The sequence below is a fragment of the Musa acuminata genome, chromosome BXJ1-2 (assembly GCF_036884655.1).
Source record: "Musa acuminata AAA Group cultivar baxijiao chromosome BXJ1-2, Cavendish_Baxijiao_AAA, whole genome shotgun sequence".
NCBI classification, from domain to species: Eukaryota; Viridiplantae; Streptophyta; class Magnoliopsida; order Zingiberales; family Musaceae; genus Musa; species Musa acuminata.
The window spans coordinates 23562658-23588705 of record NC_088328.1 but is presented as its reverse complement, the minus strand read 5'-3'; the positions used below and the strand labels follow the sequence as shown (position 1 = coordinate 23588705).

The following is a 26048-nucleotide window of genomic DNA, read 5'->3' as shown; positions in this document are numbered from 1 at the left end:
GACACTGCACTGGGCGGTACCACCACCTGGGGGGCTGTGCTGGTCAGTACCATCGCCTGGCACCCTGCAAAGGGTGATACAACCGCCCAGACTAGTGGTACCATCGCCTGACATGGTCTCGAAGACTGTGTCACGACGATGAGACTTCTTGGAGCATTATTTGGGTCTCTCATTAGGCCCAACACAGTCCTTACATAGGCCTAGCTGGCTCCTAATTGGGTTAGCCCAAATCCAAACCCAATTACATGCTAACTATGAAATCTAAGACATAATCTAAGTTAAACAAGTCTGTAAGTCTATTCTTCCAGCGAGCTTCCAGCGAACTTCCGACGATCTCTCGGCAATGTTTCGGCGGACTCCCGGTAAGCTCCTGGACTTCACGACGATCTTCTTAGTGAGTTCCGACGAGCTTCTCTGGCAAGCTCCGAGACTTCTCGGTTGGTTCCGCCAGAACTTTCGACGAACGTTCGGACTTCCGACGAACTCTCGAACTCCCAACGAAATCGCGTCCTTGACTCTGGGGCTTCATTTTGCTTCATGTCTTGCTATCGTAGTTAATCCTGCACATGTAAAACACACTTCGATCTAACCAATTAATACTAAGCATTAATCATGTTATCCGACATGTCATTTGTCCTTTGACGCTTCGTCTGATTCTTCGGCACATCGTCTTCTCTTGCGACCTATTACTCAATCGGTCAGTTGACTCCGCAACTCTGATATCCTTGACGCAATATCTGCTCTTCTTGGCCCGATGCCCGAATCCATGGCCCGAAGCCTTCTGTTGATACTTCGACCGATCCACCGGCTCAACGTCCAATCTTCTGACATATATTTCTCCGACCCAACATGATTTTTCCTGTTTTAATTGTCTTATCCTGATTAAAGCATCATACGTCACTCAAAACGTAGATTGAAACATGAACACTTATCAATTGGTTTCATCATTAAAATACGAGATTCAACACTGATTCAACTAATCAATTTATAATTTTAAATATTTTAAAAAAAATATTTAAAATGAATTAATTCGATTTAATTGAATCTAATTGATAAAATTAGACTCGTTTGTAGAATTATGATATTGAAATTTAGACAAATTTGACCTTTATTTGATTAATTAATTTGCACTGGTTAAGGGCTTTAGATGGTGAACTTGATCAGATTAATATTTGTAAAATTAAAATTGATTTGATCCAAATCGATTAATCAAATTTATAAAAAAAAATTCTCAAATAAGATTTAGTCTTCAAAAATCAAAATCGAACTATTTCAACAATTTCCAACCATAATTGATGTCATTCATATGAGTTTGCGTTAACGATTAGAAATATTACACATATAAATTGTTTGTGTTAACGACTAGAAATAATATACGTATCAATTGGAAAAGGATGGAGTAAGAGAAGAATGTAATAATTATTAAAGTTTTAAATGGAATTTATTTATATATGTAAATCATTATTTCTCATAATTATATGATATATTAATTATGACATATAAACCATGATATACATGGTCTTTTTAAAAATAGAACATATAACTTGGGTTGTTGATTCGAATGGGAATACGTATTACATGACAAAATCAAATATTCACATTAAATTATTTAAAAATTATGGGTTAAATTATAATGACCCGATATGATTGACTAATTGATTTATTAACTTTGTTCAACCTAAATAATTGATTAAAATATTTAAACTGAAATTAATAATAATACACCTATCAAATTTTTATAGATTAATCTTAATCTTAATCCGTTTTTAATATAAAACTAATTGAGATATTATAATAATTATTCAACTCGACATCATCCCAATAACTATTTAGCTCCATATATGAAAACAATATCCCTCTAAGTTATTCGCATATAATAGATATGATAAAATAAATAAATTTGCTTAACTATCTCTCTAACTTCAAATAATTGATGCATTTTTTTTCTTTAAATTTATATCTAATACACATATTTCTATAAAGGTTAAAAATTTGCTTGTTACTTGTGCAAGTCAATCCCGGTTGAAAGATTAGAGGAGGAAATAGTCTTGTTTTTCTATTTTTATTAATCCTCAAATTTTCCTTGGTACCGTTTAATAGTTAAGATAATAATACACTAATTACTAAATAATTTAAAATCATCTATAGTGAATATGATACCTATTATTATCCTATTAAACTTAATTAACTGATAAATCTGTCCCAAAATTGATTTAAAGAATTTTTCTACACATAGCTATCTCAAATTAAATTAAAAGGCATCCTTATTCGATTTAAATTGATTGAACTCGAACATAAAAAAAAATTGTTTTAAAAATAATTTATCTATTTTTTTTATAAAAAAGAATAATTATTTTCACATAGGTATCAAAATAATTATTTTCATTAAAAAATAATGTTTTTTATAAATATAATTAAAAATATTTTATCTAAAAAAGATTTCCTTATTAAGTTTTTATTGAAGGGTACCATTTAATTGATTTTTATTTGAAACGATCTTTTTAATTAATTTGATGAAAATATCTTATGTCTTTCATCATTCTCGCTTATTAAGATTACTATTAGTAAACAAATGTGTCATGGCTGATGAGTCAGCACGATCTGGTCCACGAGTCAATGTCCGGAGTCTTCTGTTGGTTGAGCTAGATTCCGAGGTCGACCGGGCCCTCGCGACGGGGTGTTGATCAGTGTTCCTAGGCGTGCCAATCCGACGCCGAGTATGCCAAGCTACGTCTATCCTTCTCCGAGGTGGTTGGCAGGTCATCTTCGTGAGGTAGTCACAACCTCGGGAAAGGGTGTTGGTTGGTGTTGGTTGGGATCCGGGCTGGTTGGCTGCTCTCCTTCATGCACTGGATGGTGATTCCCGAGTGGTTGGCAGCTTACCTTCGTGAGGTGGTCACGTTTTCCTACAAAAATGGCCCTTGTCGGGATCACCCGATGAGGTCCCTCCAACGAGCAAGTTAGTCGAGTGATCAATTGATTTTTTTGCCTCTCCCGTTCCTGGATCAGGTCGAGGGTATTTATACCTACATGAGGGAATTGGTCGGGCCCTGGTCTGGCATGACCATTGACTCTGGGGGCGGAACAATCTCTCTGACGAGATGGCATCTTCGGGGGTGCTCGAGCGATGTTTTATGGCACTGCCACGGCACCGCCCCCAGCTCTTGGGGTGGTCAGGCCGCACAGGCGCATCGTTGGAGCTTGACGTGGTGTGCACCCCACAGTTTTGGAGGCGTACTGTGTCGCGTCAGTCTGCAGCATCTGTCGGTGGTTCACATAGGGCCATAATACACCCTATCACTTCCCCCCCACCCGAGGCGTGCCAACGGATCGTTGGCAGTCCGAGAGGCATGCCTGGGTTTGAGGGATATGATAGCGCTATACTTTTTGTGGGAGGAATGAATTGATTTGTCGGGGGTAATTTAGGGGGGAGATGCATCGTGATTCGGGCAAGACTGACCCTGCTGATCGAATGGTAGGGGCCTGGTGAGGCGAAACCGAAGCGTCGAAACCGGTGAGGCGAGACTTGCGCGAGAAGGTTGGATTGACTCATCTGGGGGCATTTTAGAGGGGCGATGCCCCGTGATTCGGGCAGGACTGACCCTGCTGGTCGAACGGTAGGGGCCTGGTGAGGCGAAACCGAAGCGTCGAAACTGACGAGGTGAGACCTGCGCGGCGAGGTTAGATTGACTTGTCGGGGGGCGTTTTAGAGGGGTGGTGCCCCATGATTTGGGTAGGACTAACCTTGCTGGTCGAACGGTAGGGGCCTGGTGAGGCGAAATCGAAGCATCGAAACCGGTGAGGCGAAAACGACATGTGGTAGGTCGGATAACGGGTTTGGCATGGCTCGGAGTTATGACTGCCGAGTTTGCAAGTCAGCGAGCGAGTCGGGGGTCGATGTGGAGCAACTTGGATTGACAGACTAGGCCAGTGATTCGGGCGCTGGATTGACCAAGATGTGGCTCAGGCATAAGATTGCTCGTTAGGTGTGGCTCGAAGCTGGATTTGGTCAAGATGCGACTCGGGCGTTGGATCGGCCAAGATGCGACGCGGGCATTGGATTGGCCGAGATGCGTGGCTCGGACATTGGATTTGAATGAAATGCGACTCGGGCGTTGGATGGCCGATGTGCGTGGCTTGGACGCTGGATTTGGCTGAGATGCGACTCAAGCGTTGGATGACCGATGTGTGTGGCTCGAACGCTGGATTTGGTCCAGATGCGACTCGGGAGTTGGATGGCTGAAGTGTGTGGCTCGAACGCTGGATTTGGCCGAGTGGGTAGCTTCGGCTCTGTATCGAGTCTGGGGACCAAGTTGTGAGCTCGGCTCTGAATTAAATCTGGGGACCGAGTTGTGATCTCGGCTCCGAATTGAATCTGGGGACCGAGTTGTGAGCTCGGCTCCGAATTGAGTCTGGGGACCGAGTTGTGAGCTCGGCTCTGAATTGAGTTGCCGACGGGTCGTCAATCGAGAGCGATCTGGAGCGACCCGGGTAGGAGTTGGGCCTGCGGGCTGTAGGTCGGGAACTAATCTGGAGAGGCTCGGACAAGAGCTGGGCCTATGGGTCGTAGGTCGGGAACCGATCTGGAGAGGCTCAAGCAAGAGCTGGGCTAGTGAGCCATAGGTCGGGAACCGATCTGGAGAGGCTCGGACAAGAGCTGGGCCTACGGGTTATAGGTCGGGAACCAATCTGGAGAGACTCGGGCAAGAGCTGGGCCAATGAGCCACAGGTTGGGAACCGATCTGGAGAGGCTCGGGGAAGAGCTGGGCCTATGGGCTGCAGGTTGGGAATTGATCTAGAGAGGCTCGGACAAGAGCTGGGCCTGCGGGCTGCAGGTCGGGAACCGATCTGGAGAGGCTTGGGCAAGAGTTGGGATGACGAGCCGCAGGTCAAGAACCGATCTGGAGAGGATCGGGCAAGTGCTAGGTCGGCGTCTTTCGATGGGTCCCCTGGGACGTGGAGTTGCTTCTTGGGGTTTCTCGAGATAGTGCCCGAGTTGACCTTTTCAGATGAAGTCCTCGCTTCGATTCTGGAGGTCATGACAATCTTCCATACCGTGGTCGTAATCCTAGTGGAACGTGCTCAAAGGGAGAAGCGAAGGCCTCGGGAGTAATAGCTCTTGTCAGTCGGGCCTCTGGCGGGGTTGCACCGGGGCTGCTGAAGTTGTTCCCCGGGATTGCTCCGCCCTTAGCCTCTTGTTGTTCATGCGCTTTCTCGCCACCAGAGCTTTGGTGGCGACGTATTGGTTGGCACGTTGGAGCATCTCGAGGATGGCTGTCGGCGGCCTCTCGATCAGTGACCAGAAGAACCTTGAAGGCTTTAAGCCCATCAGAAACACCTGCATGATAAGAGAAGGGTGAGCGTCCGGGAATCCCCGGATCTCAGTGGCAAAGCATGCCATGAACTGAGAAAGCAACACTCTTCGTGCTGGGATAGCACGAGCAGGGTGGCCATGGAAGGCCTAGGTCGTGCGCTGGCGAGGAAGTTATGCTCAAACTTCCTGATGAGTTGGTCGAAGGACGAGACTGAGGATTGCGTAGCCGGCTGAACCGTGCTCGTGCCGGTCCCCTTAGAGTGGTCGGAAATGCCCCGTACATCAATGCATCGGAGGTGCCATAGAGGGCCATCTGAGCCCAGAATGTGGAGACATGCTCTGTGGGATCGGAGCCGCCGTCATATGTCTCCAATGTCGACAGCCTGAAGTTGAGAGGTACCGACTTGTCCTGTACTTCCTGAGTGAAAGGGGACCCACCCGAGCCGCCTTCATTGGACTCGCCCCACGATTTTTGAAACTCACGCTGGAACATATTCAAACGTTGGTTGACCTGGGACAATTGGGCCCTAAGCAAGTCATCCGCCGAGTCGGATGATACGGTGTTAGGCTCGAAGTGGGGTAGTGTGACTTGGCAGGGTGCAAGTATGCTCTACTCGGGTTGACCTCTCGGGTCCGTCATTTGGTCTCGGGCTTCTGCCATCTCAACCTGCTCCCTGCTCGGCCTTTGCCGGGTCGAGTTAGTCGAGGGAGTTGCTAGTTGCATGATTTGGGGAATGAGCAGGACGAGCATCTACATCATCCTTGCCATCGCTTGTACTTGGTTGATCAGGCTGAGGAATGTCTCGGGTGACACGACCGAGGATCCTTCGGTAAGTCCGGGAGGTAGTAACCCCGAGTCATTGAACGAGCTTCAGCAGCAATCCTTCGCTTGTCTTCGTGAGGTGGCCGCGACCTCGGGAAGGGGTGTTGGTTGGTGTTGGTCGGGATCCGGGCCGGTTGGTTGCTCTCGTTCGTGCACTGGATGGCGATTCCCGAGTGGTTGGTAGCTCGCTTTCGTGAGTGGCCACGTTTTCCTATAAAAATGGCCCTCGTCAGGATCACCCGATGAGGCTCCTTCGACGAGCAAGTAAGTCGAATGATCAATTGATTTTTTTGTCTCTCTCATTCGAGGATCAGGTCGAGGGTATTTATACTTGCATGCGGGAATTGGTCGGACCCTAGTCCGGTATGGCCGTTGACTCTAAGGATGAAACAACCTCTCTGACGAGATGACGTCTTCGGGGGTGCTCGAGCGACGTCAAACGTCACTGCCCTAACAGCAGGCGACATCGCCCCCAGCTCTTAGGGTGGTCAGGCTGCACAGTCGCACCAGAGCTTGACGTGGTGTGCACCCCATGGTTCTGGAGGTGTACGATGTCACGTCGATCTTCAGCATTTATCGATGGTTCAGGGCCAAAATACGGTTCTGTAGCTAGATGGTTCACATAGGGTCAAAATAGGGTTCTGGAGCTCGTTGCCCACACCATCTTCTATACTCTCTCTTCCGCGTGATTGAAGACAAGGAGCCATTTGATCTCATTCTTGTCAACCATGAGGGTCATCTATTTAATATTTATGTTATTGGTGCCTTTGTGTGTTTGCTTCGGTTTTACCCACATTGCACAGACAATAAAGGAGGGCACAAGGTTGCTACCCATGGGTGGCATTGCATATAGGCAACAGGGGAGAGCAAGCAACAAGAGAGGAGGAGAAGGGAGAAGGGAGAATGGAGAGCAAGAGGAAAAGGAGGAGGCAACAGACGACACTACTCACGGTAGGAGCTAGGATAGTGACAGTAACAGAGGCAACGACTGTCAAGGCAACAACAATGGTTGAGGGCGATGACGATGAAGGCAGCAACAATCAACGACTAGTGGAGAGTTGAAAGATATTTTTATCAAATTGATAAAAAAAAAATATATCATAGAGTAAAAACTAATTAGAGGGCTCATTTGGTAAAATGTTGAATAGTGCGATTTTTTAAGATAAAAACACCTAAATAATAAAAAAACATTATTTTTACAAAATAACTATTTTATAAAAAATCTCTTCTTTTATATTATTTTTCCTTCCATAATCTCTTCTTTTTTCTGTGAAGAATAAAACACGACGTGGCCCCTCGTTTGGAAATACTACTGTACGAGTTTCCACGACCAGCCACCTTTGGTGTGATGGGTAGAAAATGTGGAGCCCTGTATCAGACCCATGTGACACGAGGGATGGTGTACTAGTGGGTACTCAAGCGGTTAATTTTTCATAAAACATCATCTAAAGGATGAAAGAGATCGAGAGAACGAGCGAAGGCACAAGAAAAATAGTAACACGCCATCTGCTAGGGCTCGATCCGCCGCTCGCCACAGGAGGATTACTACATCGGTTTCTCTTCGGAAGTCTAATCCATGGCGGTCGCGCTGCGACCTCTCTCCATCTCTTCTCCATATGACGATGTCTCCCTCGCTCCCGGAAGAGGAGCCTCTCGTGAACTAGGTCTTCGATCTGGAGTCCCCAAGAGCTCATTTTTAGCCCCCTTCAAGCTATCGTCGAGGTCCCCTCATTCTCTCGCCACAGCTTCGAGGAAGAAGGCGGCCTGGAGATGCGAGTCACGGTCTTCTGGCAGCTATGAGCACATACCCAAACAATTTCGGGAGGAAAACCTCAAGAAGGGATGTAAGCGCCTCGTGCCCCGTATCGGAAATTATTTATTTTGTTTTATTTTCGTGATAATTAGATTCAGTGCTTGCGTCTTTTCCGTTGATTTCATGTTCTTTTGTTATTGTTATTACTATGAAGATGTGAACCTCTTAACTTGGTCAAATCTGTTAACTTTTGTAGGTTTATTTTGCATTTATTCACATACTTTCACTCCTCACAAGTCTTTCTTGATGAGTTCAGACTTTCTATTGTCATTTTATTCCTGTGAGGTTGTAAGGAAGATAAACACCATAAACACCAGTCATTCAAAACGGCTGGTTACTTCATCGAGCTTTTTCCCTATCACAACAATATAATTCACACCTGAGAGAGAGAGAGAGAGAGAGAGAGAGAGAGAGAGAGAGAGAGAGAGAGAGAGAGAGAGAGAATTCACAGTTTTGAAATGGGAAAATCTGTGTTTGAAACACTTAATTACAATAGTTATCGATTTTGTGTTCTCAAATTGGACATGCTAGGAAGCTTATTTTATTTTTCTTTCATATGGGTGTTGGTATAAGGGTGAAATATGATGTGGTTTTGAAGATGAGGTGTCTAGATCGGGAGCTAAACGACTTCGGAGGATCACAGTGGCTCTACAGATGATATCAAACTATTTCTTTGATGGAGCTTTCTCATGCTAAAGTAAGATTTTTGTAACCAAAATGCCTATGCTGAAAACATTGAGAGAGTCGGCCATCTTTTAGTATTCATCTTTTCTCCGGGAAACATCAAGGTCATTTATATGCTTGTGAAGGTTCATTCTGTGCAGTGTGAGAGTGGTTGATTTCTGACTTGTTCAATATTTGGTCATCCTATAATTTTTTGTGCATAATCAACTTAAACTGTTCCATTTCTATTGCATCATTTAATTTAAATTTGGGAGTGGTATTTCCCGTTCACATTGACTTGTTCAATATTTGGTCAACCTCTACTTTTTCGTGCAGAATCAACTTAAATGGTTCGATCTATATTTCTTCATTTAATTTAGATTTGGTAGTGGTGTTTCCCATTTACATTCTTTCAGCAAACAAATTGTTTATGTTTAGTAAAATGTACACTTTTTGTACTGTGTTTTAGATTAAAATCCTCCCTTCTTTGATGGTTGACAGTGATGGACAATTATAAGAACATTCCTAAGCACCTATATGGCCTTACTGCTTCACAAATGGACATGTTCATGACTGAAGATAACCCCGTGAGGCGGCAAGCGGAAAAAGTTACAGAGGTAGCTGAGAGACTAGTACCTTGTTTTCAAGTTTTTTTCGTTCAAAGAACTAAAATGGAGATGAGTCCCATGCGTTATTGGATGTAATTACAGGAAAGCATTTCTTCTGCAAGAAATTACCTTGATAATGGAGGGATGTATAGCTTAACAGGCATTAATGATGGCCCATCAAAGTACAGTATGAGTGTAAGTATGTATCGTGGTGGTGCTCGAGGATATGGAAGGCCAAGATCTGCTCCTCCAGATTTGCCTTCTTTGCTCTTGGATGCTCGAATTGTATACCTTGGAATGCCAGTAAGACATCATGTGTTTGGACAATGTAGCTTGCAAATTCATGCGCTTGATATTCATCATCTTTCGGTCTTATGCAGATGTGTGATCATGTCTTTTTCTATATATTAAACAGATAGTTCCTGCTGTCACCGAGCTTCTTGTTGCTCAGCTGATGTGGTTAGATTATGATAACCCCTCCAAACCTATATACCTATACATCAATTCACCTGGGACTCAAGTAAGAGTTTCTATAAACAATCAGTTATTTTATATCCTCTGGAGAAGATGTCAATCATATATTATATTCTGCTGAAACAACTAGAAGTTCAGTAATCTGTGTACATACTCATTTCTATTGTATAACTTCCAGAATGAGAATAAGGAGACTGTTGCATCCGAAACTGAGGCTTATGCTATTGCTGATATGATGGCTGTAAGTAAACCAATTCGAATCTCTGAGGATCAGTTGGCTTGAGGAACATTGATATAAGTTATACTGTTGAAAAATAGTTGCTACTTCTGACCTCCTTTTTCAGGCATGTTTACTTTTTTAGTTTACCAAAGTTGAGAAATCTTTATATCTTCATATATCTGATAAATCACTGCCAGATATATTTGCCTTGTATGTCTTTATAATTATAAAAGTGATCCTTTGTGCTGATTTATTGTTTTTGATGCACTTTCATGGTGACTATAAAGTCTAGTGTTTCAGTTATCTGATATCCTTTGACTAGTGCGAACCAACTTGATTTGGAAGTATGAATTTTATAGTGATGCAGCCGAATTCAGGTTAAAGAATTATGATTAAGACTGAGTCAATATTTGGATAAAGTGGAAGCTTTTTTGGGGTCAATCAGATTTGTATTTTTTTATTTTTTAATGCTCATTACAGTTTTTGTCATTGTTTTTATATGTTGCTCAAAATGTAAGTTATGTATATACTAATATTTTGCAGAATATTATCTGGTTCAGTATCATTTTAGGGTCCAATATGGAAAAGTAACAGGAAAGAGACAATTTGCCCACATCTGAGAACTAAATTAATCTCCCAGGAGCATTTTTTTGTATAATTTATTTCTACTTCTTGTTTCCAATGTTTTTAATTTCCATATATATACCATAAACAAAAAATATCTGAAGATGAGTAACTGATGCTCAGTGCTGTTTTATCTCCACAACATACTGTATATCTGACCTGCATCTCGGTTTTTTTTTTGGTCAACAGTACTGCAAATCCAAAGTCTATACAGTAAACTGTGGCATGGCATATGGTCAGGCTGCAATGCTTTTATCTCTGGGTGCCAAGGGCTATCGGGCTCTGCAGCCAAATGCCTCCAGTATGTAAATGTTCACTCTCCTGTAGTTGTGTATTTGCATATCACAACTTTAATGATGTCGCTACTTTGCAGCCAAATTGTATCTTCCAAAGGTGAACAAATCTAGTGGTGCGGCTATTGACATGTGGATCAAGGTGATTCTCTTGAGCACGGCCCATATATACGTCAGTCTATCATGTATCTTCGCAATCTTCATGTCATTTACTTGTTTCAGGCAAAAGAGCTTGATGCCAACACCGACTATTACATAGAGCTGTTAGCTAAAGGAATTGGTAAACCAAAGGAAGAGATTTCAAAGGACATCCAGCGACCAAAATATTTCCAGGCGCAAGATGCTATTGCCTATGGAATCGCAGACAAGATCATTGACTCGCGAGATGCGGCATTTGAGAAACGGGTTAAGACTTTAGAAGTTTCATCTGCTCATATAAAATGCCTCAGTTTTGTTTCCTCAGATTGGATTTCTCATATTAATATTTTGTCCAGAACTACGATGAGATGCTAGCACAATCGAAAGCCATGAGAAGGGCAGCTGGAGCTGGTCCACAAGCAGCACCATCTGGGTTTAGGTAGATATTTGAACTGATCAGCAGATAAATAACTTTAGTACCTCATAATTTTCTGGCTGAAAACATACATGTTGATGCTACTGCCAGAAAAGTAGTGCTTGTTTTTGAAGGTGTGCTGTGCATTGGGCATATAAAGGTCTAAATATTTTAGTTACTCTTGCCCATGATCAAGCACAAGTGTGATGCTTTAAGATGAATCTATCCTATAATAGTTACCATTACGTCTGCAATCTGGTGGCATATTTTCCAAATCCAAATCCCGAAATCTTGTATCCTTCGCGTTCATGCTCATCTCTGGCATGGGCTGTAGCGCACTACGCTCTCGTGGCCGTATTAGTGGTACTTTTAAAGACCACTGCTACATTTTTGTTTTATTGTGGGTCATTATATGAATCATTGTTATTTTCAAGGACAGTCGCCTCTTGACATGTTATGGATTTTATTTGGTCTGAGCTTCTAGGTCAAAAGTTCTAAACATCAATCGATATATTTTAAAGTTGAGGGTTGGGAACATCAACTAATATATTTTGAAGATGTTAACTAATTAAGATAAAGATTTTGATAATTTATCGTAAGATTTTGGTTCAAATTCTATCCTTTAATTTAGCATAAAAAAAATAATCATTAGTTGGGATGTATGTTGAGATAGAGCCAGATTTTTAACCAATAAGAGTTGTTGAGATGCAGTTAAAGAGTTATCGAATGCAATTTGTCAAGGTGGGAAGCTGTTTTTGAACTATTGAGACCCCCTCGAGTAGCTAAGCTTATCATTTTTTTTTTGACTTGATTTCTCTAATGCCCAAGTGAAAGTAGAGTGCAAGACGATTTTAAGAAGAGAAAGTTTCGAAAATCCATAGAAGGATGATTATGCCCTTAACAATTTTATCATTTTATGTGTGGTGTTTTAAGGATGCTTATGCCCTTAACAATTTTATCATTTTACGTGTGGTGTTTTTGGTACGAAGCATACTTATCAACGTATGTAAAAGGATGATTATGCTCTTATCAAGTAATCATTTTTGTCACGTACGTCCACTAGCAAGCAAACATTAGATATTCCTTCCGAGGCTTAGGATGGGTCGTGAATGGAATGGTTGATCGATTTGTGGAATGTAGTCATTAATGAGTTGTTGTGAAAGTTAGCTGGCAAAATAGTCCTAATTCTGCTTTATTTCGGAACATCCATAATGGTCCTATCATTTTTGAACCGGAAATAATCTCGACCCTAAACGGACGGATAAAATTATGGGTCCTAAAAGACATGTCGGATTCAAGACGATGATATCTTAATGGATGAAGAACGAGATTGATGTGAGAAAGACGATCCACACCAATGGAAATATGATAAGTGGAGTGTGGAATCACGCACGACACTCGCACCCAACTCAGCTCCACAAACACCATTAAAGCCCAGTTTGGAGCATCGTTCAGATTGGCAAACACTATCGTCTGCTTGACGAACACCATCGCTACTCCACTCACTCTAATTCGTACCGCACCAAGTTAACTCGGTGATGCCATATCGCTAGTACCATTTAGTTATCGAATCAAAACAATTCGAGTTTAGATTATTTTCCCCTTAGCCTGTGGTGGAGTTTGATCTAATCTTCATACTTTTTGGGTTTATTTATGCCTTAGCAGCATGTAAGAGATCTATAGTAAAATTGACAACCCTATTTTAGATTTGTGAATGTTTTTAGCTTATATTTGTAGCTCCCATATATAGTTACTGTAGGGAGGTAAAATTATAATTCAAATTATGTGGTATAAAATGTCAATCATCTCGATGCTTTGGAATCTCTGATAGCATGGATGAAGTTTTGAGGTAATATCCTTCGTTTGACCTTACTTAGTTCTACAGTAATATCATACGAGCACTTATATATTGGAATTTTGTGCGTGACGAATTATCCTAGATCTTTTCTCCGATCGTTCAAAACTTATGAAATCTATTTTTATATTTTATGATATTTATAAAATATTTTTATTTATAGGATCTTGAATTTATGCTTTGACGACAATTACGTGTTTGCTTGTTCATTATCATGTTTCTTTTCCTTGTAGGTCTAGTTCGTTCATGATAATTCAGAGTTCACGGTACTATCACATGACAGAGAGGAAGAGAGGAAGGGATTAGGTTGGCTTTGGCAATGCCATCTGGGATCAACACCACAAAATCTAAAGAGGACAGGAATCAATCCACAATAAAGACATGAACATTGAGCAATCGTGACAACAAATGCATCACTGTGAAGAGGTTTAACATCGATTTCTTGTCGATCTTAAGGTTCATCGGATCAATTTATCTTCACTTAGTTTGACATAGCAAAATCAAGACACTCGAGAGGAATATATAATCTATGAATTCATTCTGTACGCGTGAATCGTGCCATTTAAATACAAAGACTACAGAGAGACTGTCATTTAACTTGAGAACGAAATGTTGAGGACGCTATTTACTCTGACGTTGTTGAACTCTGTTCTAAACTTGTCTTTGAAGAGTATGGTTAGTGACCAAGGGAGGAAAGCCAAGCGGCCGGCGCCGCAGGGAGATTAGGATGCAATACTGGACTCCAGTTCCGGCACAAAGCTCAGTGCCTTCTGTTCGGTATCCCATACCACCGTCGATTCGTACTCAGGTACGTATTCCTACAAAATCCAAACAACAACGAGCTTTAAATCGATTAAGAAGAAAAAGAAAAGGAAGCAAATCCGAGCAATGGATGATTTGCTACAACCCAAAATTTGCTCAATGAAAAGAAAACCAGCAAAGAGTATGATTGTTGGATAAAGAATAAATAATCGATCACTTATTTGGGCTAAGATAAATTAAAAAACATGGCATGTGTGAATCAGAAAGTTGGTTTTTGTCATTGCAGGTTTCTTTCTTTACCTCAAGTTTCCTCATCAGCTCCTTGGCTGAATGGGCAGATATAATGATGTGGCGAGCAGCTTGTGATATGAACCCTTCCTCGACAGCCATATCAATGAATGATAACAATGAATTGTAAAAGCCATCAACATTCAGCAGTCCAACCTGATGAGTTAATAATCATAATTTTTTTAGATAAAGTTGCAATAATTTATTCCAAATACATGTGATGGCACGTTCAATAGGAAATGTTAAAACAAATACGTAGCTCAATGCAGTATCTGAAGTATTAGAATGATTAGTTCCCCAAAAATCTGCTTAGATTGGAAGAACATTACATGTTTGGTGTCACAATGAACAGAAACCTTTTGACTGTTGACACATGGGTTCCACTAATGTGTTCCTCGTTTTAAGATTTAAGTACATGTCGTGTAGAGAAGAAGCAAACAAAAAGCTCCCTAGCTGCAGTTTGTAACCAAAGCAAGAGACACATGCATCATTCTAATATCTGAAGTTCCTAAATAATGGAGGGCATGGTATGCATGCACATAGTTAAACTCTTGAGGCCAATGGCTACCGGAAACATGGTCAATGCTATAAAAACACCTTTCAGCAGGCACAGGATGATAATGATTGTTCCAACAGAATTATATTATAATGAGAAGCATTATATTTAAATCTAGTTGCCTATTCCTTTACTAAGAAAATGAGAAGCATCTTTTTTTTACTGTACCGGCTTCTTGTGGATTCCAAGCTGAGCCCATGTAATGACCTCAAGTAGTTCCTCGAGTGTCCCATATCCACCTGATTTGTGATTGATATTAGGAGATGATAAAAGATTGAAATGGCTGACATGAAAGCATACAAGGTTGTTCAGTGATAGAAATTATACCGGGCAAAGCAATGAAGGCATCTGCCTGGCGAGCCATCTCAGCTTTCCTTTCATGCATGTCTGATACAGCTCTAACTTCTCCAACTGTTCCACCAGTAAGCTGCATATAAAAAGGCATACATGTATAAGCCACATCTGCATCACGGGCATGCATCTGGGAAACTGAGAGAATATAATTCTAGTCTGAATCTGACAATACACCAAGGATATATTAAGGTGATTACCAAAGTGTATGCAATAGCAATTTTGCTCTGCTAAAGAAAATGCAAGTATGCAGTTTTCATATACATCAAATTATATTACTAGCAAGTCCTCTAGGTATAGGATTTCCAGCAATACTTGAAAGTGAAATCCAAAGTTATCTATGAAGAATCATGCATTAATATATTGAAAATCCAAAATATTACCTCAAAAAAAAAAACTTGAACAGAACACAGGAGAAAATTTCTTTGTTTTAGAAGAAGAATGGAGGAGTTAATATCATTCAGAAACAGTTCTACAAGGAAAAAGAATATCGTACAATCTATCATTAAAATAGAGAATTGTGACTTCAAGTCAGAAGAGGTAACCAACACCCAAAGTGCTGCAAAATGATTAGTAGTTCACCAAAATATACATCAATTTCAATCAAACAAGCTTGCAAACTAAATGGCAAACAATACATTGTTAAAAGAAGTGTAATTTAGCCAAACCCACCTCCTTCTGCATCAAGGATTTCGGAATAACCCTGAGAAGAAAAATGAAATTCACATGAGATAACCAAAAATGTAATCCTTTTAGAGTAAAGACAAATAATATCATCTGGAATCACTAGAGAGGTAGACATAGAACTAGTTTGATAAGTTGTGAGAGAAAGAGACTGGATATGAAAAAAAGAATATACACTACTCTCGTCATGGAGGAAGAGAAAAACAATTCTTTGCTGACAGAAACAAAGACAACACCATTCTACATCAAGGTCAGGAAAACCACCACTGCTTGTTGCGTAACAGTGAAGAACAATGAGTTGATTGCAGCTATTAAAATGCCCAAACTACATAAAGGCAATAAAAAAAGAGGAGAGACCAAGAAACTCGCGCAGCAGTATAACCCAAAACCAAACAACGTGAAATCATAGAATCTGACAGATGAGAGAGAGACCGACCCCAAGACATGGCGCCCCCCATCATGAACTGCGTGAGAAACGAGGCCCATCAACCCAATGCTCCCTCCTCCGTACACCAGATCGATTCCACTGTTCACCTGCACGGCAACATGCAAATGCAAACATCAAACACCACGTCCCAAACAGCCAAGGACAGTCCCCAAGTTGCAATTGCCATTAGCTAAAGGACGAGGACGAATCGATTAATATGAAGCCCAGTGGCAAAGCAACGGAATGGAAACCCCACGGAAGCGGAGTGGATTAATGTGGGGAACAAGGAATGAGTCATGGCATCGAGGCATCACGTTTCTATCTCACATAATAGCATTGATAGCATCCATTTCATCCCATTTAAAAAACAGAGTATTTGTTTCGTTTGGTTGGCAGAGATCACGCAAGAAGGCTGATCATCGGACAACCGGACTACAGCTAGCAATCCCTCATGCCAAAACCCCGGAATCCTCCCACCGCACGAGCACACCCTGTCCTCTTACAACTCCATCAAACCCTTGTCTAATTCTTCAACGAAACCGAATACAAAAGGGTGGAAAAAGTAGAATTTTGAAGCCAAAAATTATGACTTTTGATCAATACACAATACACCCGCAGAAGAAGATCCATCGCAAATCATTATGCGAGGAACATATCTCGATGGGAACATATCTGAAAACTAAGAGAATCCAGAAAAACAAAGAATGCAGTAGTTTTCGCACTCGAAACAATCTGACTGTATGATTTCATATCTCGTCTACGTAATATTTAAGACCGAAGCGAACAAGGAACAAATCCCCTGTAGTAACCTTCAAGCCATTTAGAACCGAAGGAATAAAGAACAAGACAGACAAAAACAAGCGGAAAGAACGTCTTGCTTCGGTAAAGGAAACAACTTTCTTGAGGCAATATTTACCAGTTCCTTGCCGAGCTCGATGGCGGCCTCCTGGTAGCTAGTCTTCTTCCCGCACTGACTCCCGCAGAACACGCATATCCTCCGAAACCTGGATTTCTTCTCCGCTGTCACCTCTGCCGCCATGAACTCCATGTCATTGTCTCCCTTCATCACCGTTAGCGAATGAAATCGTTCTTCCGAATGCTTTCGATTCCTCTATCGCGCGGGATCTACGAAGACGAGGCCTCCGCCTCTCTCCCCGTTCGGTATTTATAACAACGGGTGAGAGAGGATACTCGAACCTTTCTTCTTTTTGGGCTCTGAACCCGTTCCTTATTTTTTTCTCTAGGGTTTTGGGTTCGGGAAACGAGCCTTCGGTGGGGAAACTCCGCACGGTCATCTCGGTACGAAGCCTCGCATCACCGTTCACGGAGCCTTCATGATTCGTGCGAACGGCGATCGATCTGCGAATACCGCTTCGAATGAATCGGGCGGGCAACCAACGGATGGTGATGGAACAAAGATATGCCAAGATTCGTGCCAAGATGGCCTCATCGGACGGCGATGGTTTATCTCCATTCACACATGCTAAGAAGCGGAAAGCGTAAGTATTGGTCAACTAACTAATCAAATCTTTTTCCTCGTGTCTCGCGTCCACCGATAGAATCTCAACACGTCGGCGTGGTGGGAACACAATATATATCTTCTGATATTGCAATCTGCGTATACATTGTTTTATATGAGCAATTAATGTTATCAATAAATTGTTGAATTTTCTTGGAAAGATTCATATCTTCGATATCGTAGTTTATCAACTTGCTGTGTGTCAATCTTCCAGAAAGCATAACAAAGATTTCTTTTTGCTGGAGTGTCTCAATCTTAAGATCTGGTCTGATCCACTGCGTTCCACCTCGATAACTTAAAAAGGGTATCAATCTCTCGATCAAAAGCATTATTTGGTCAGTATAAATGGATGAGGGATGGCAGGAGATCCACCCAAGGATCTCATATGCTCTGGCTAACATCTCTCAGAAATCTCACAGCTGGGAAATAGCCTGTCAATTATCCAAACTGCTGCTAGTTTAGGCTTTAATACGTGCGGCAGATTCTGAAGACCGAGAATGACATCACTACATGCATCGGGTTTAAGTTTGATGATCACAAATATAAATGCAATACTGGCACAAGAAAATGCAGCTGATGGATCACGCGGGAATATATTCTTTTGTTCTGGAGAATGTCAAGTCAGTGGAAATCTACTTGGTTCGATGAATATAAATATATATATATATATAGATATATGAACTTGTGACAACAACGTTGGAGTAGAAAAAGGAGATACTGCGTAATCTACGTAGTTGCTCCCCAACCACCACCTCTGCGTGGAAGAAGTGGCATCAGAGATTGCCCTTACTTTGGTCATGTCTGCCATCGAGGATCCGAGTTCCACATGGAGCAACTATATGTTTGCTGCTGTTTACCCATAATTCAGCTGAGGCATAATGATGATAATTGAGGCCTGAGAATTAAAGTAATTATACATCTTATCTGCAAGTCGAGGCTTTGGTTGAATCCACTGGTTGCTGTTTGTTTAGCAGAGGGAGGTCATCGAGGGCTGGTGCAGGTTTAGCAGAGCCTTACATGCCTTGTCTTATAAGCTAATTCATGATTAATGCATCGCCTCCAAGACGTACCAAAATAGGAGAATATTGTAGTTGTCGTATTCAGATTGCACAGGCCATTCTTCTTTCTTGTGTACGAGCCCAACTTTAGTTTGATAAGGAATAGCATAGGAATATTACATCCACACTGAAGGAGACTGACCTTCTTCGTTCAAGACTACAGCTCTAATCATAGTTCGAGATAATCCAGTACTTGATCATTAGACATCAATTGCCACACTAACTTATCACCATCACAATTGACACAGATCAGATGGTGCCATCAGATAACGGATGGTCTTTTGTCACCGCAAACAACTCATAATGGAGTTGAAAGCATTCAAAACTTCATGTTCACCTCATCTTTAAGAAACCGAGGATGCAAGAGTGTGACAAAGGTTGGATATTCCCATTCAAACATGCTATAGCATAAAATATATCAGTTGTAGGAATACAGGACCAACTTATATAAGAAGCTCTTGTTCATGTACAAAGCAATTACCAGTTTTAGAAACAAAACTAAAATGGACAACTCACGTTTAAGTCCATAATGTAATAGAGAGAGACATTCGAGAGTAACGAGACGATCAAAGCACACATTATATACGACTTGAATTCTTCGCAACCACATGCATCGCTTGGCACGACTGGCTGATAAAATCTAGTTCAGACGTCAACTAGCCTTTTCTTGTATCCTCTTAGATTACAGTAGAACATAGATTGAAGGCTGCAGTAGTTTGAAGCTCTTGAACTAGATTTGAATCACAAGGCAAGAAGCGTTCTCAATAAGATTCGTGAGGTGGGCTCTCTGCGTTATCCATAGATGAATCGTTGGAGCTGAGAGAATTAGCTTCCCGGTTTTGATTTGAATCCTGGTTTCTAGCTCCTGCATTTCCGGTCTGTAGATCAGCATTTGGAAAAAATCCACTTCCTTGAGCAAGCTGATATGGTTGAAGGCTCCTGCGTACAGGGCTGGAAAGAGCATTTGAGAAAACTGAGTTTTTCGCTTGATCAGCATGACCACTTCGGGGGGCAAGTCCAACTGTTGGCTGTCCAAACAAACCAGATGGAGGTTGGACACCAGAGTTTGCTATGTGCATTGTTGTTTGTTGGTGTTGATGTTGGAATGGTGATCTTGGAGTGATTAATGCATCTTCTCCAGTATAATCCATCTCACTCTGATTGGAAAACAAACAGATTATAGAAATTGAATTTTGTTTGTCTTTTACACTGCTGAAAAAAGATATACATACACTGATAGACAAATATATTCATTTGTCAGTAGAAAGTACACAAAGAGAAAGAAAGAACTGCTTACAGCAGAATACAATTGTTCACCAGAAAAAAAGTGAATACTTCTAAACTAATATCATCTTGAAGCACTTTGTAATGCTTAAAGTTGTACAAATCACAGAACTCTACGAGTCAATAGCAATCAGACAGAGCAAGCTCGACAATAATAGATACTTCGGAAGAAACCATGCAAGATTTTCATGTTAATATTAACAAGGTAGAAGTGCATTGTAGGCAATGATTATAAATGACTTTAATTGTACACACAACAGTGGGATGCATAAAAAGCCAAATACTTGAATGTGGTGCAACATTTTTTGAATCAAAGTATCAAACACCAAAAAAGAGATTTGGAAGTTACTCCTCGACTTGAATACTAATTCACACTATAGCCTACACTCGATGAAGGACTAACATGGGGTCACACTAGTGCTAAAAGTACCGGAAATTAAATCGAAAATCAAATGACATGATAGTTGAAAGTTGAAGCAACAATATCACATAGGAAATCAATATAATAGAACCTGAATATGGGTAACTATATCAGATACAGTAATCCTTGACCCTTCCTCATGCTTTCTCATGATCCATTGATAAAGCTTCTCCTGCATAAACATGAAATGAATGAACTCAAGAGTACCTAACAAATATAAATTTTTAAATAGCCAACAATTGCATACGACTTCAACTAGAGAAAACATATCAAAGTCAATGAAAAACTCAAACATGGATTTGGTTTGTTAAATGTTAAATAAGGAGAAACTGTTTATTGGTGGGTCATTGGCTAGAAACTGGGTTATAAATATCATACTTATTAGTTTCCACCAACTGCAGAGAATAACTGTGCATTATGAAAATAAAGTTGAAAAAACAAGATAGAAAAGGAAAACAAGTGAAATAACAAATAAAAGGCAGATAAGGGGAAAGAAAAGAGAATAGTAATGTATCTGCCTTAGAGGCATTTTATTAGATCACTTAACTAGTCAATGACTTCCCCAATTGGGGCTCTTTGTTAAAAAAGAATGTTATTTGCATACCCAACTTATTTCAAGAAAACTCCCATAAACATTTTTAATCAACATTAATTTAGATTAGTGATCAGATAATAACCCACTAGAATTTACTCAAATTATACTGAGAAAAGCTAACTTAATGAAGCAAAGTAGATAGCTATAAGATGAAGTAAATAAAGCCAAAGATAATTAGACCATGGTGTTTTATTACCGGTCCGACCAAGGATCCAGTATATGGTCATATACGAATATGAATTAGACGATACTAGATGGTACAGATTGATATCCCATTTGGTATCAATTGGATCGTACTGGTCTGATTGATTACCAAAATGGCATAGGACCGAGGTTCAAATACATGACTTAGACATCCTATCTAAATGTAATTACTTCCTTTCTATGTTGCCTGCATCACCATCTCATTTCATAATTGACAGAGATTGAGTCATCTCTCCTAAAGGAAAAAACATTGAGAGAAATAAATGCATTTTTCAACAGACCAAACAAGGAAAAGAATCATCTTCGTAGCCAATGCAACAGTCAACTTGAAGACTAAAGTTGATTGTCTCAAACCCATCGATAAGAATAAACAATAGGATAAATCAGTCATGTCAGAAAAAGTTTGTCATTAAGATTTACGCAGAAGACATAAGCGAATATTTTCTCCAGTTGAAATGTTTGATGGTCAACGTACAAATTAATTTCTTAAAGACAGAACTAACTATGGCGAACATCCATGTGAATTATCATTTTAGAAAATAGTATATTAAGTGGATTGATAATCCCAAGTGTCAACCATATTCTCCTTTCAGAAGAAACTCAGATAGTTATTCTTTACCAATGTGTACGGACAACCCATATCACCATGTTAGCACTATTAACTAAAATGAATATAGCTTAAGCGTTTGTAAAGGCTCTCAGTAGCTGAAATTCAGCAATTTCAGATGAAAACTTCAAATATCGGCCATAATTCACTTCTCTTTCTTATTGCATTTACCATTTGCTTTTTCATTTTGTCCCCCTCCATGTAAAATCTTGTTTATAAAGAATCAAGTCGATTAAAAGAACCATGTTCAAGATCTTCTGTAGCAAATCTTGGGTACCAAGAAAGTCATTTGAAGAGACATGCTATTCCCCCGTTCGCATTAAGCACTGCTTGCTTCTTTAGGAATTGCAAGCAAGAACGAAAGATCTATTTGGAGAGGCGGAAACCAGTAAACAGACCCCAGCTCTCCCAAGTACAAGACCTGAAGTTAACCACAACGAAGGATCCCCTTCATGTGAACAACTGAAAGTTCACGAAGGTTTTTTTCACTCAAGACAAGACTAAAAGGAAATTTGAGCAAACCACCCAATGGAAACACAAAGGTGAGAATTTAACTGCCATAAGAGGATCCAATAGAAAAGAAAAAAAGAGTCACATTCTATCAACGAGAACCTTGTTACATAGCAAGCGATTCTATCTAAGAACCTAGCCCATGATGGTGATCATCGAACTCTACAATAAGAAGAAGACGAAGAAAGAACAAGCATCAACTTAGGAATCTGAGAAACCCTCCAAGGATAGGGAAAAGATCATGAGAGAGAGAGAGAGAGAGAGAGAGAGAGGAATTAACCAGCGCATGACGCTCGCCGGCCTGGAAGGCAAGCTTCTGCTGGTTCATGGCCTGCGTGTAAAGCTGCGAGAGGGAATTAGCGGCAGCGCAGAAGGTGGAGTACAGCGTCCGATCGGCCTCATCGAGCCCCGTCGCCTCCGATTTCCGCTTCCTCGCCATCGATCGAACCAAGAGGCGAGAAGAGTGGGGGATCGATCCTCTCCTACCCCTCTTTACGAAACCCCGATCCGTTTCACTGACGCAAACCCCAATCCAAACCCAAATGCAAAGCAAGAGAACGAGACGAAGCAAATTTGGGCACTAATCGCCCTGTATAAATTATAGCGGGTTGTAGAGACATGTGCGTGCTCCGCATCCGTCATTTCCTGGTGGTTTAGGTAGTTCTAATGGGGTATTCGGATCACCACCTTCTCCACCACCCGATCCAATACGAGGAACTTCATGGGCTCCACCACTTTCCTTGTGATAACAAAAAAAAAAAAAGGTAAGATCTCTTTAAAACCATAAATAGAATTTTAATATATTTTACTTTTAATTTAAATATGATTATTTATATAATTTAATGATAATAAAATATCTATATATCCAACCCTAAATAATTGTTAGTGAACAAAAGTATTGTGACCGGTGAGTCAATATGGTTAGGTCCGCGGACCGATGTCAAGAGCTTCTCGTGGAGTGGGTAGGATGATGAGGTGGCCGCATCCTTTGGAAGGAATCCTGGTTGGCGTTGGTGAGGCAGCCCTTACGAGGGGGTGTTATCAGCGTTCCTCGATTTGTCGACCTGGGTGTCGTTTGTGATGGGTCGCGTCCCTCCGACTTCGGGGTGTATGGCAGCGCGTCCTCGTGCACTGGATAGCGATTCCCGGGTTGAGATGCTTGCTGCTCAGGGGTGATCGCCTTCCTGCAAAAATGACCTTCGTCGGGTGCTTCTCAACTTTGGCCCCTCCGACGAGCAAGTTAGTTGAGTGTTGCTTGTCTCGATCTTATTTTTCCTGCCCCCCTTCTGCTGGGTGTTGGCCACGGGTTTTTATACTATCGCGCGAGGACTGGTTGCGCCTCGATTCGATGTGGTCGCTGACCTCTATGGGATGGAACAACTTCTATAACGAGTTGACGTTTTTTGGGATGCCTGAGCGACGTCAGACGGCACCGCCCCAAGCTCTCGAGGTGGTCATGCCACATAGTGTATTGGTACGAAACCCGACATGACGTGCATCATAGGGTTCTGATGGCGTGCGGCGTCGGTTTCTGATATTGATTGGGGTGTGACGTGTGTATGGCTTGTGACGTCGATGACTCATCCGGGAACCAAAATATGTCTTATCAATAATAAAAAAGATTTATTTTTTTTTAAAAAAATATTTTTTAGTCAAAATATTCTATAAAATTTGAGAGGTCCATAAGTTACAATGTTAAGAGATCCATCAAAATATTTAAAATAAATAATATTCAATAAGCAAGTGAATGAAAGTTAAAAATTCCAGCAGATCTCGATAAAGTTCAATCAAACTCCTTAAGCCATTCAAACATGACAAGTGCTTCCATCATGAGAGCTGATGAGGCAAATGTCTTTGATAACGATACCTATATCTTCAAAACTAATAATATTTAAGTCAAAAGAGTTGACACGCTCAAGAAACAAGGAAGGAGATACTCTCTATGTTGCTTGATCCCCTCATGTACATTAAAGAAATATAGATCATTTGTGTTAGTGATAATCCTATAATATAAGAGAAAACACTTTTGGATAGTGGTTGCAGAAGTGAGAGCTACCAAAGGTAGTTAGCAATGAAGCTTTGAATTCAAAGACACTTATGTATTGATAGATCATAACATTGAATTCAATGAGGCCAGTCCTTCTAGTGGTTGAAGATTTGAAGAAAAAAAATTTTAATACAGAAAATCCTAGAATGAATTGGCAAAGTCACCACAAAGGTGATAAACCAAACAAGGCTTATGGAAAAATTTAACAAACAACTCAATTATGGAAAGAGCTTCCAAAGGAATGAATATTTTGACCTTTGATGCAACCCATAGCTACTATAGCACCTTCCAACCATCTCAATTTTGTTCTTCTTATTATGTGTCATCCTTCACATATCTATAAGTAGTAAGAGAACTCTTGATCCAAACATCATCATAGGGAGCTATGATACGTGAATCCAAAGAATACAATTAATGAACAATGAATGAAATTGTCATAAGTTTATCCAAATCCTAGTATCTTGTTGTAAAAAGATCAAAAGCAAAAGTAATATTCTCAACAACATTGATATCAAAGAAAGTATTCCAACAACTAAAAGATATATAAGGATCAATCAACACTTTGATTTGAGTCCCTCTAAGTCTCTTTTAATATGATTAAAGAGGCCACGCTTAGCATAATACATTCTTATAGGGTTACAATTATTCAGATGTGTATTCTCATTATTCAAAAGAGATAAAGTATGTTTAGCATTAATGATTTTTTTTATAAGCTTTAGGTCATATATACCAAGGCCACCATGGCATTTAGGATTAGTATCATGATCTTAATTGATTAGCTTGTATTTATTGTATTTGGAGCAATCATTCTAAGAGAAGTTCCTAGTGATTGACCTATATTTCTAATTTTTTTTCTTGAAGTCCAGGAGTTTAAAAGGGTATGAGTCAAAATTAAGTTGATGAGATAGTTGATCATAATGATTTTGCTAGCATGGGTAAGATAACCTTTGTTTTAACTCTTGATTTAATTGACAGCTTTATTATCTTATTTTGAAAGCGTTCAATAATACGATCAAGAAGACGAAGGTGCGACATAGGCTAAGACCCTTTGTTAAATTTAAGTATGTTATAGATTTAATGTTTGGATTGAGGAGATAGTGCTTTGGAAAAATGATATGAGAATTCATAATTTCCAACATAAAAAAAGGGTTTACACATACGAGTATTGTTAAAGGCTAAGGAGATCATCTTATCCCTCGAGCCATCCTCCATGGTATTGTGAAAAGCCTTTTAACATCATGCAAATAAGAGACTTAAAGATAGAATCAAAATTAATATTAAAAGGGAAAGGCTAAGGAGTCTTATGTGAGATAGCTCTTGTAATAAACTGAAAGCCAATAGAAAAGGATGGAGAGGAAGGAAGAAACTCTGTATCTATACATTGGCTCAAAGCTATGAAAGGATTAGAGATAAATGTAGTGGGGTGGCTGAGGGTTTCCACATCAGGCTCCCACTTGTAGCACCATGAGTATGATTATTCAAAGGTTTGTTTTAG

At 40.5% G+C, this 26048-nt stretch overlaps 3 protein-coding genes across 3 annotated transcripts; 1 reads left to right on the top strand and 2 right to left on the bottom strand.

Annotated features, from left to right (window-relative positions):
- Positions 1 to 7606: 7606 nt before the first annotated feature.
- LOC103976028 (ATP-dependent Clp protease proteolytic subunit-related protein 1, chloroplastic) lies at positions 7607 to 11639 on the top strand. The gene is made up of 9 exons (XM_009391203.3): positions 7607 to 7981; positions 9115 to 9230; positions 9324 to 9524; positions 9637 to 9741; positions 9874 to 9936; positions 10729 to 10840; positions 10913 to 10974; positions 11055 to 11237; positions 11327 to 11639. The coding sequence occupies exons 1-9, from the start codon at positions 7714 to 7716 to the stop codon at positions 11411 to 11413; spliced, it is 1197 nt and encodes a 398-aa protein (XP_009389478.2). The 5' UTR covers positions 7607 to 7713; the 3' UTR covers positions 11414 to 11639.
- Positions 11640 to 13484: 1845 nt separating this feature from the next.
- Positions 13485 to 17499, bottom strand: LOC103976029 (cytokinin riboside 5'-monophosphate phosphoribohydrolase LOG7-like). The gene is made up of 7 exons (XM_009391205.3): positions 17225 to 17499; positions 16318 to 16415; positions 15870 to 15900; positions 15174 to 15273; positions 15015 to 15085; positions 14303 to 14446; positions 13485 to 14058 (listed from the first exon to the last, which is right to left on the bottom strand). Exons 1-7 carry the CDS (start codon positions 17372 to 17374, stop codon positions 13963 to 13965), a joined length of 690 nt encoding a protein of 229 aa, XP_009389480.2. The 5' UTR covers positions 17375 to 17499; the 3' UTR covers positions 13485 to 13962.
- A 1755-nt stretch (positions 17500 to 19254) lies between these two features.
- On the bottom strand, positions 19255 to 23133 carry LOC103976031 (uncharacterized). Its single transcript, XM_009391206.3, has 3 exons — positions 22787 to 23133; positions 20682 to 20762; positions 19255 to 20042 (listed from the first exon to the last, which is right to left on the bottom strand). Exons 1-3 carry the CDS (start codon positions 22943 to 22945, stop codon positions 19647 to 19649), a joined length of 636 nt encoding a protein of 211 aa, XP_009389481.2. The 5' UTR covers positions 22946 to 23133; the 3' UTR covers positions 19255 to 19646.
- Between the last annotated feature and the right edge of the window lie 2915 nt (positions 23134 to 26048).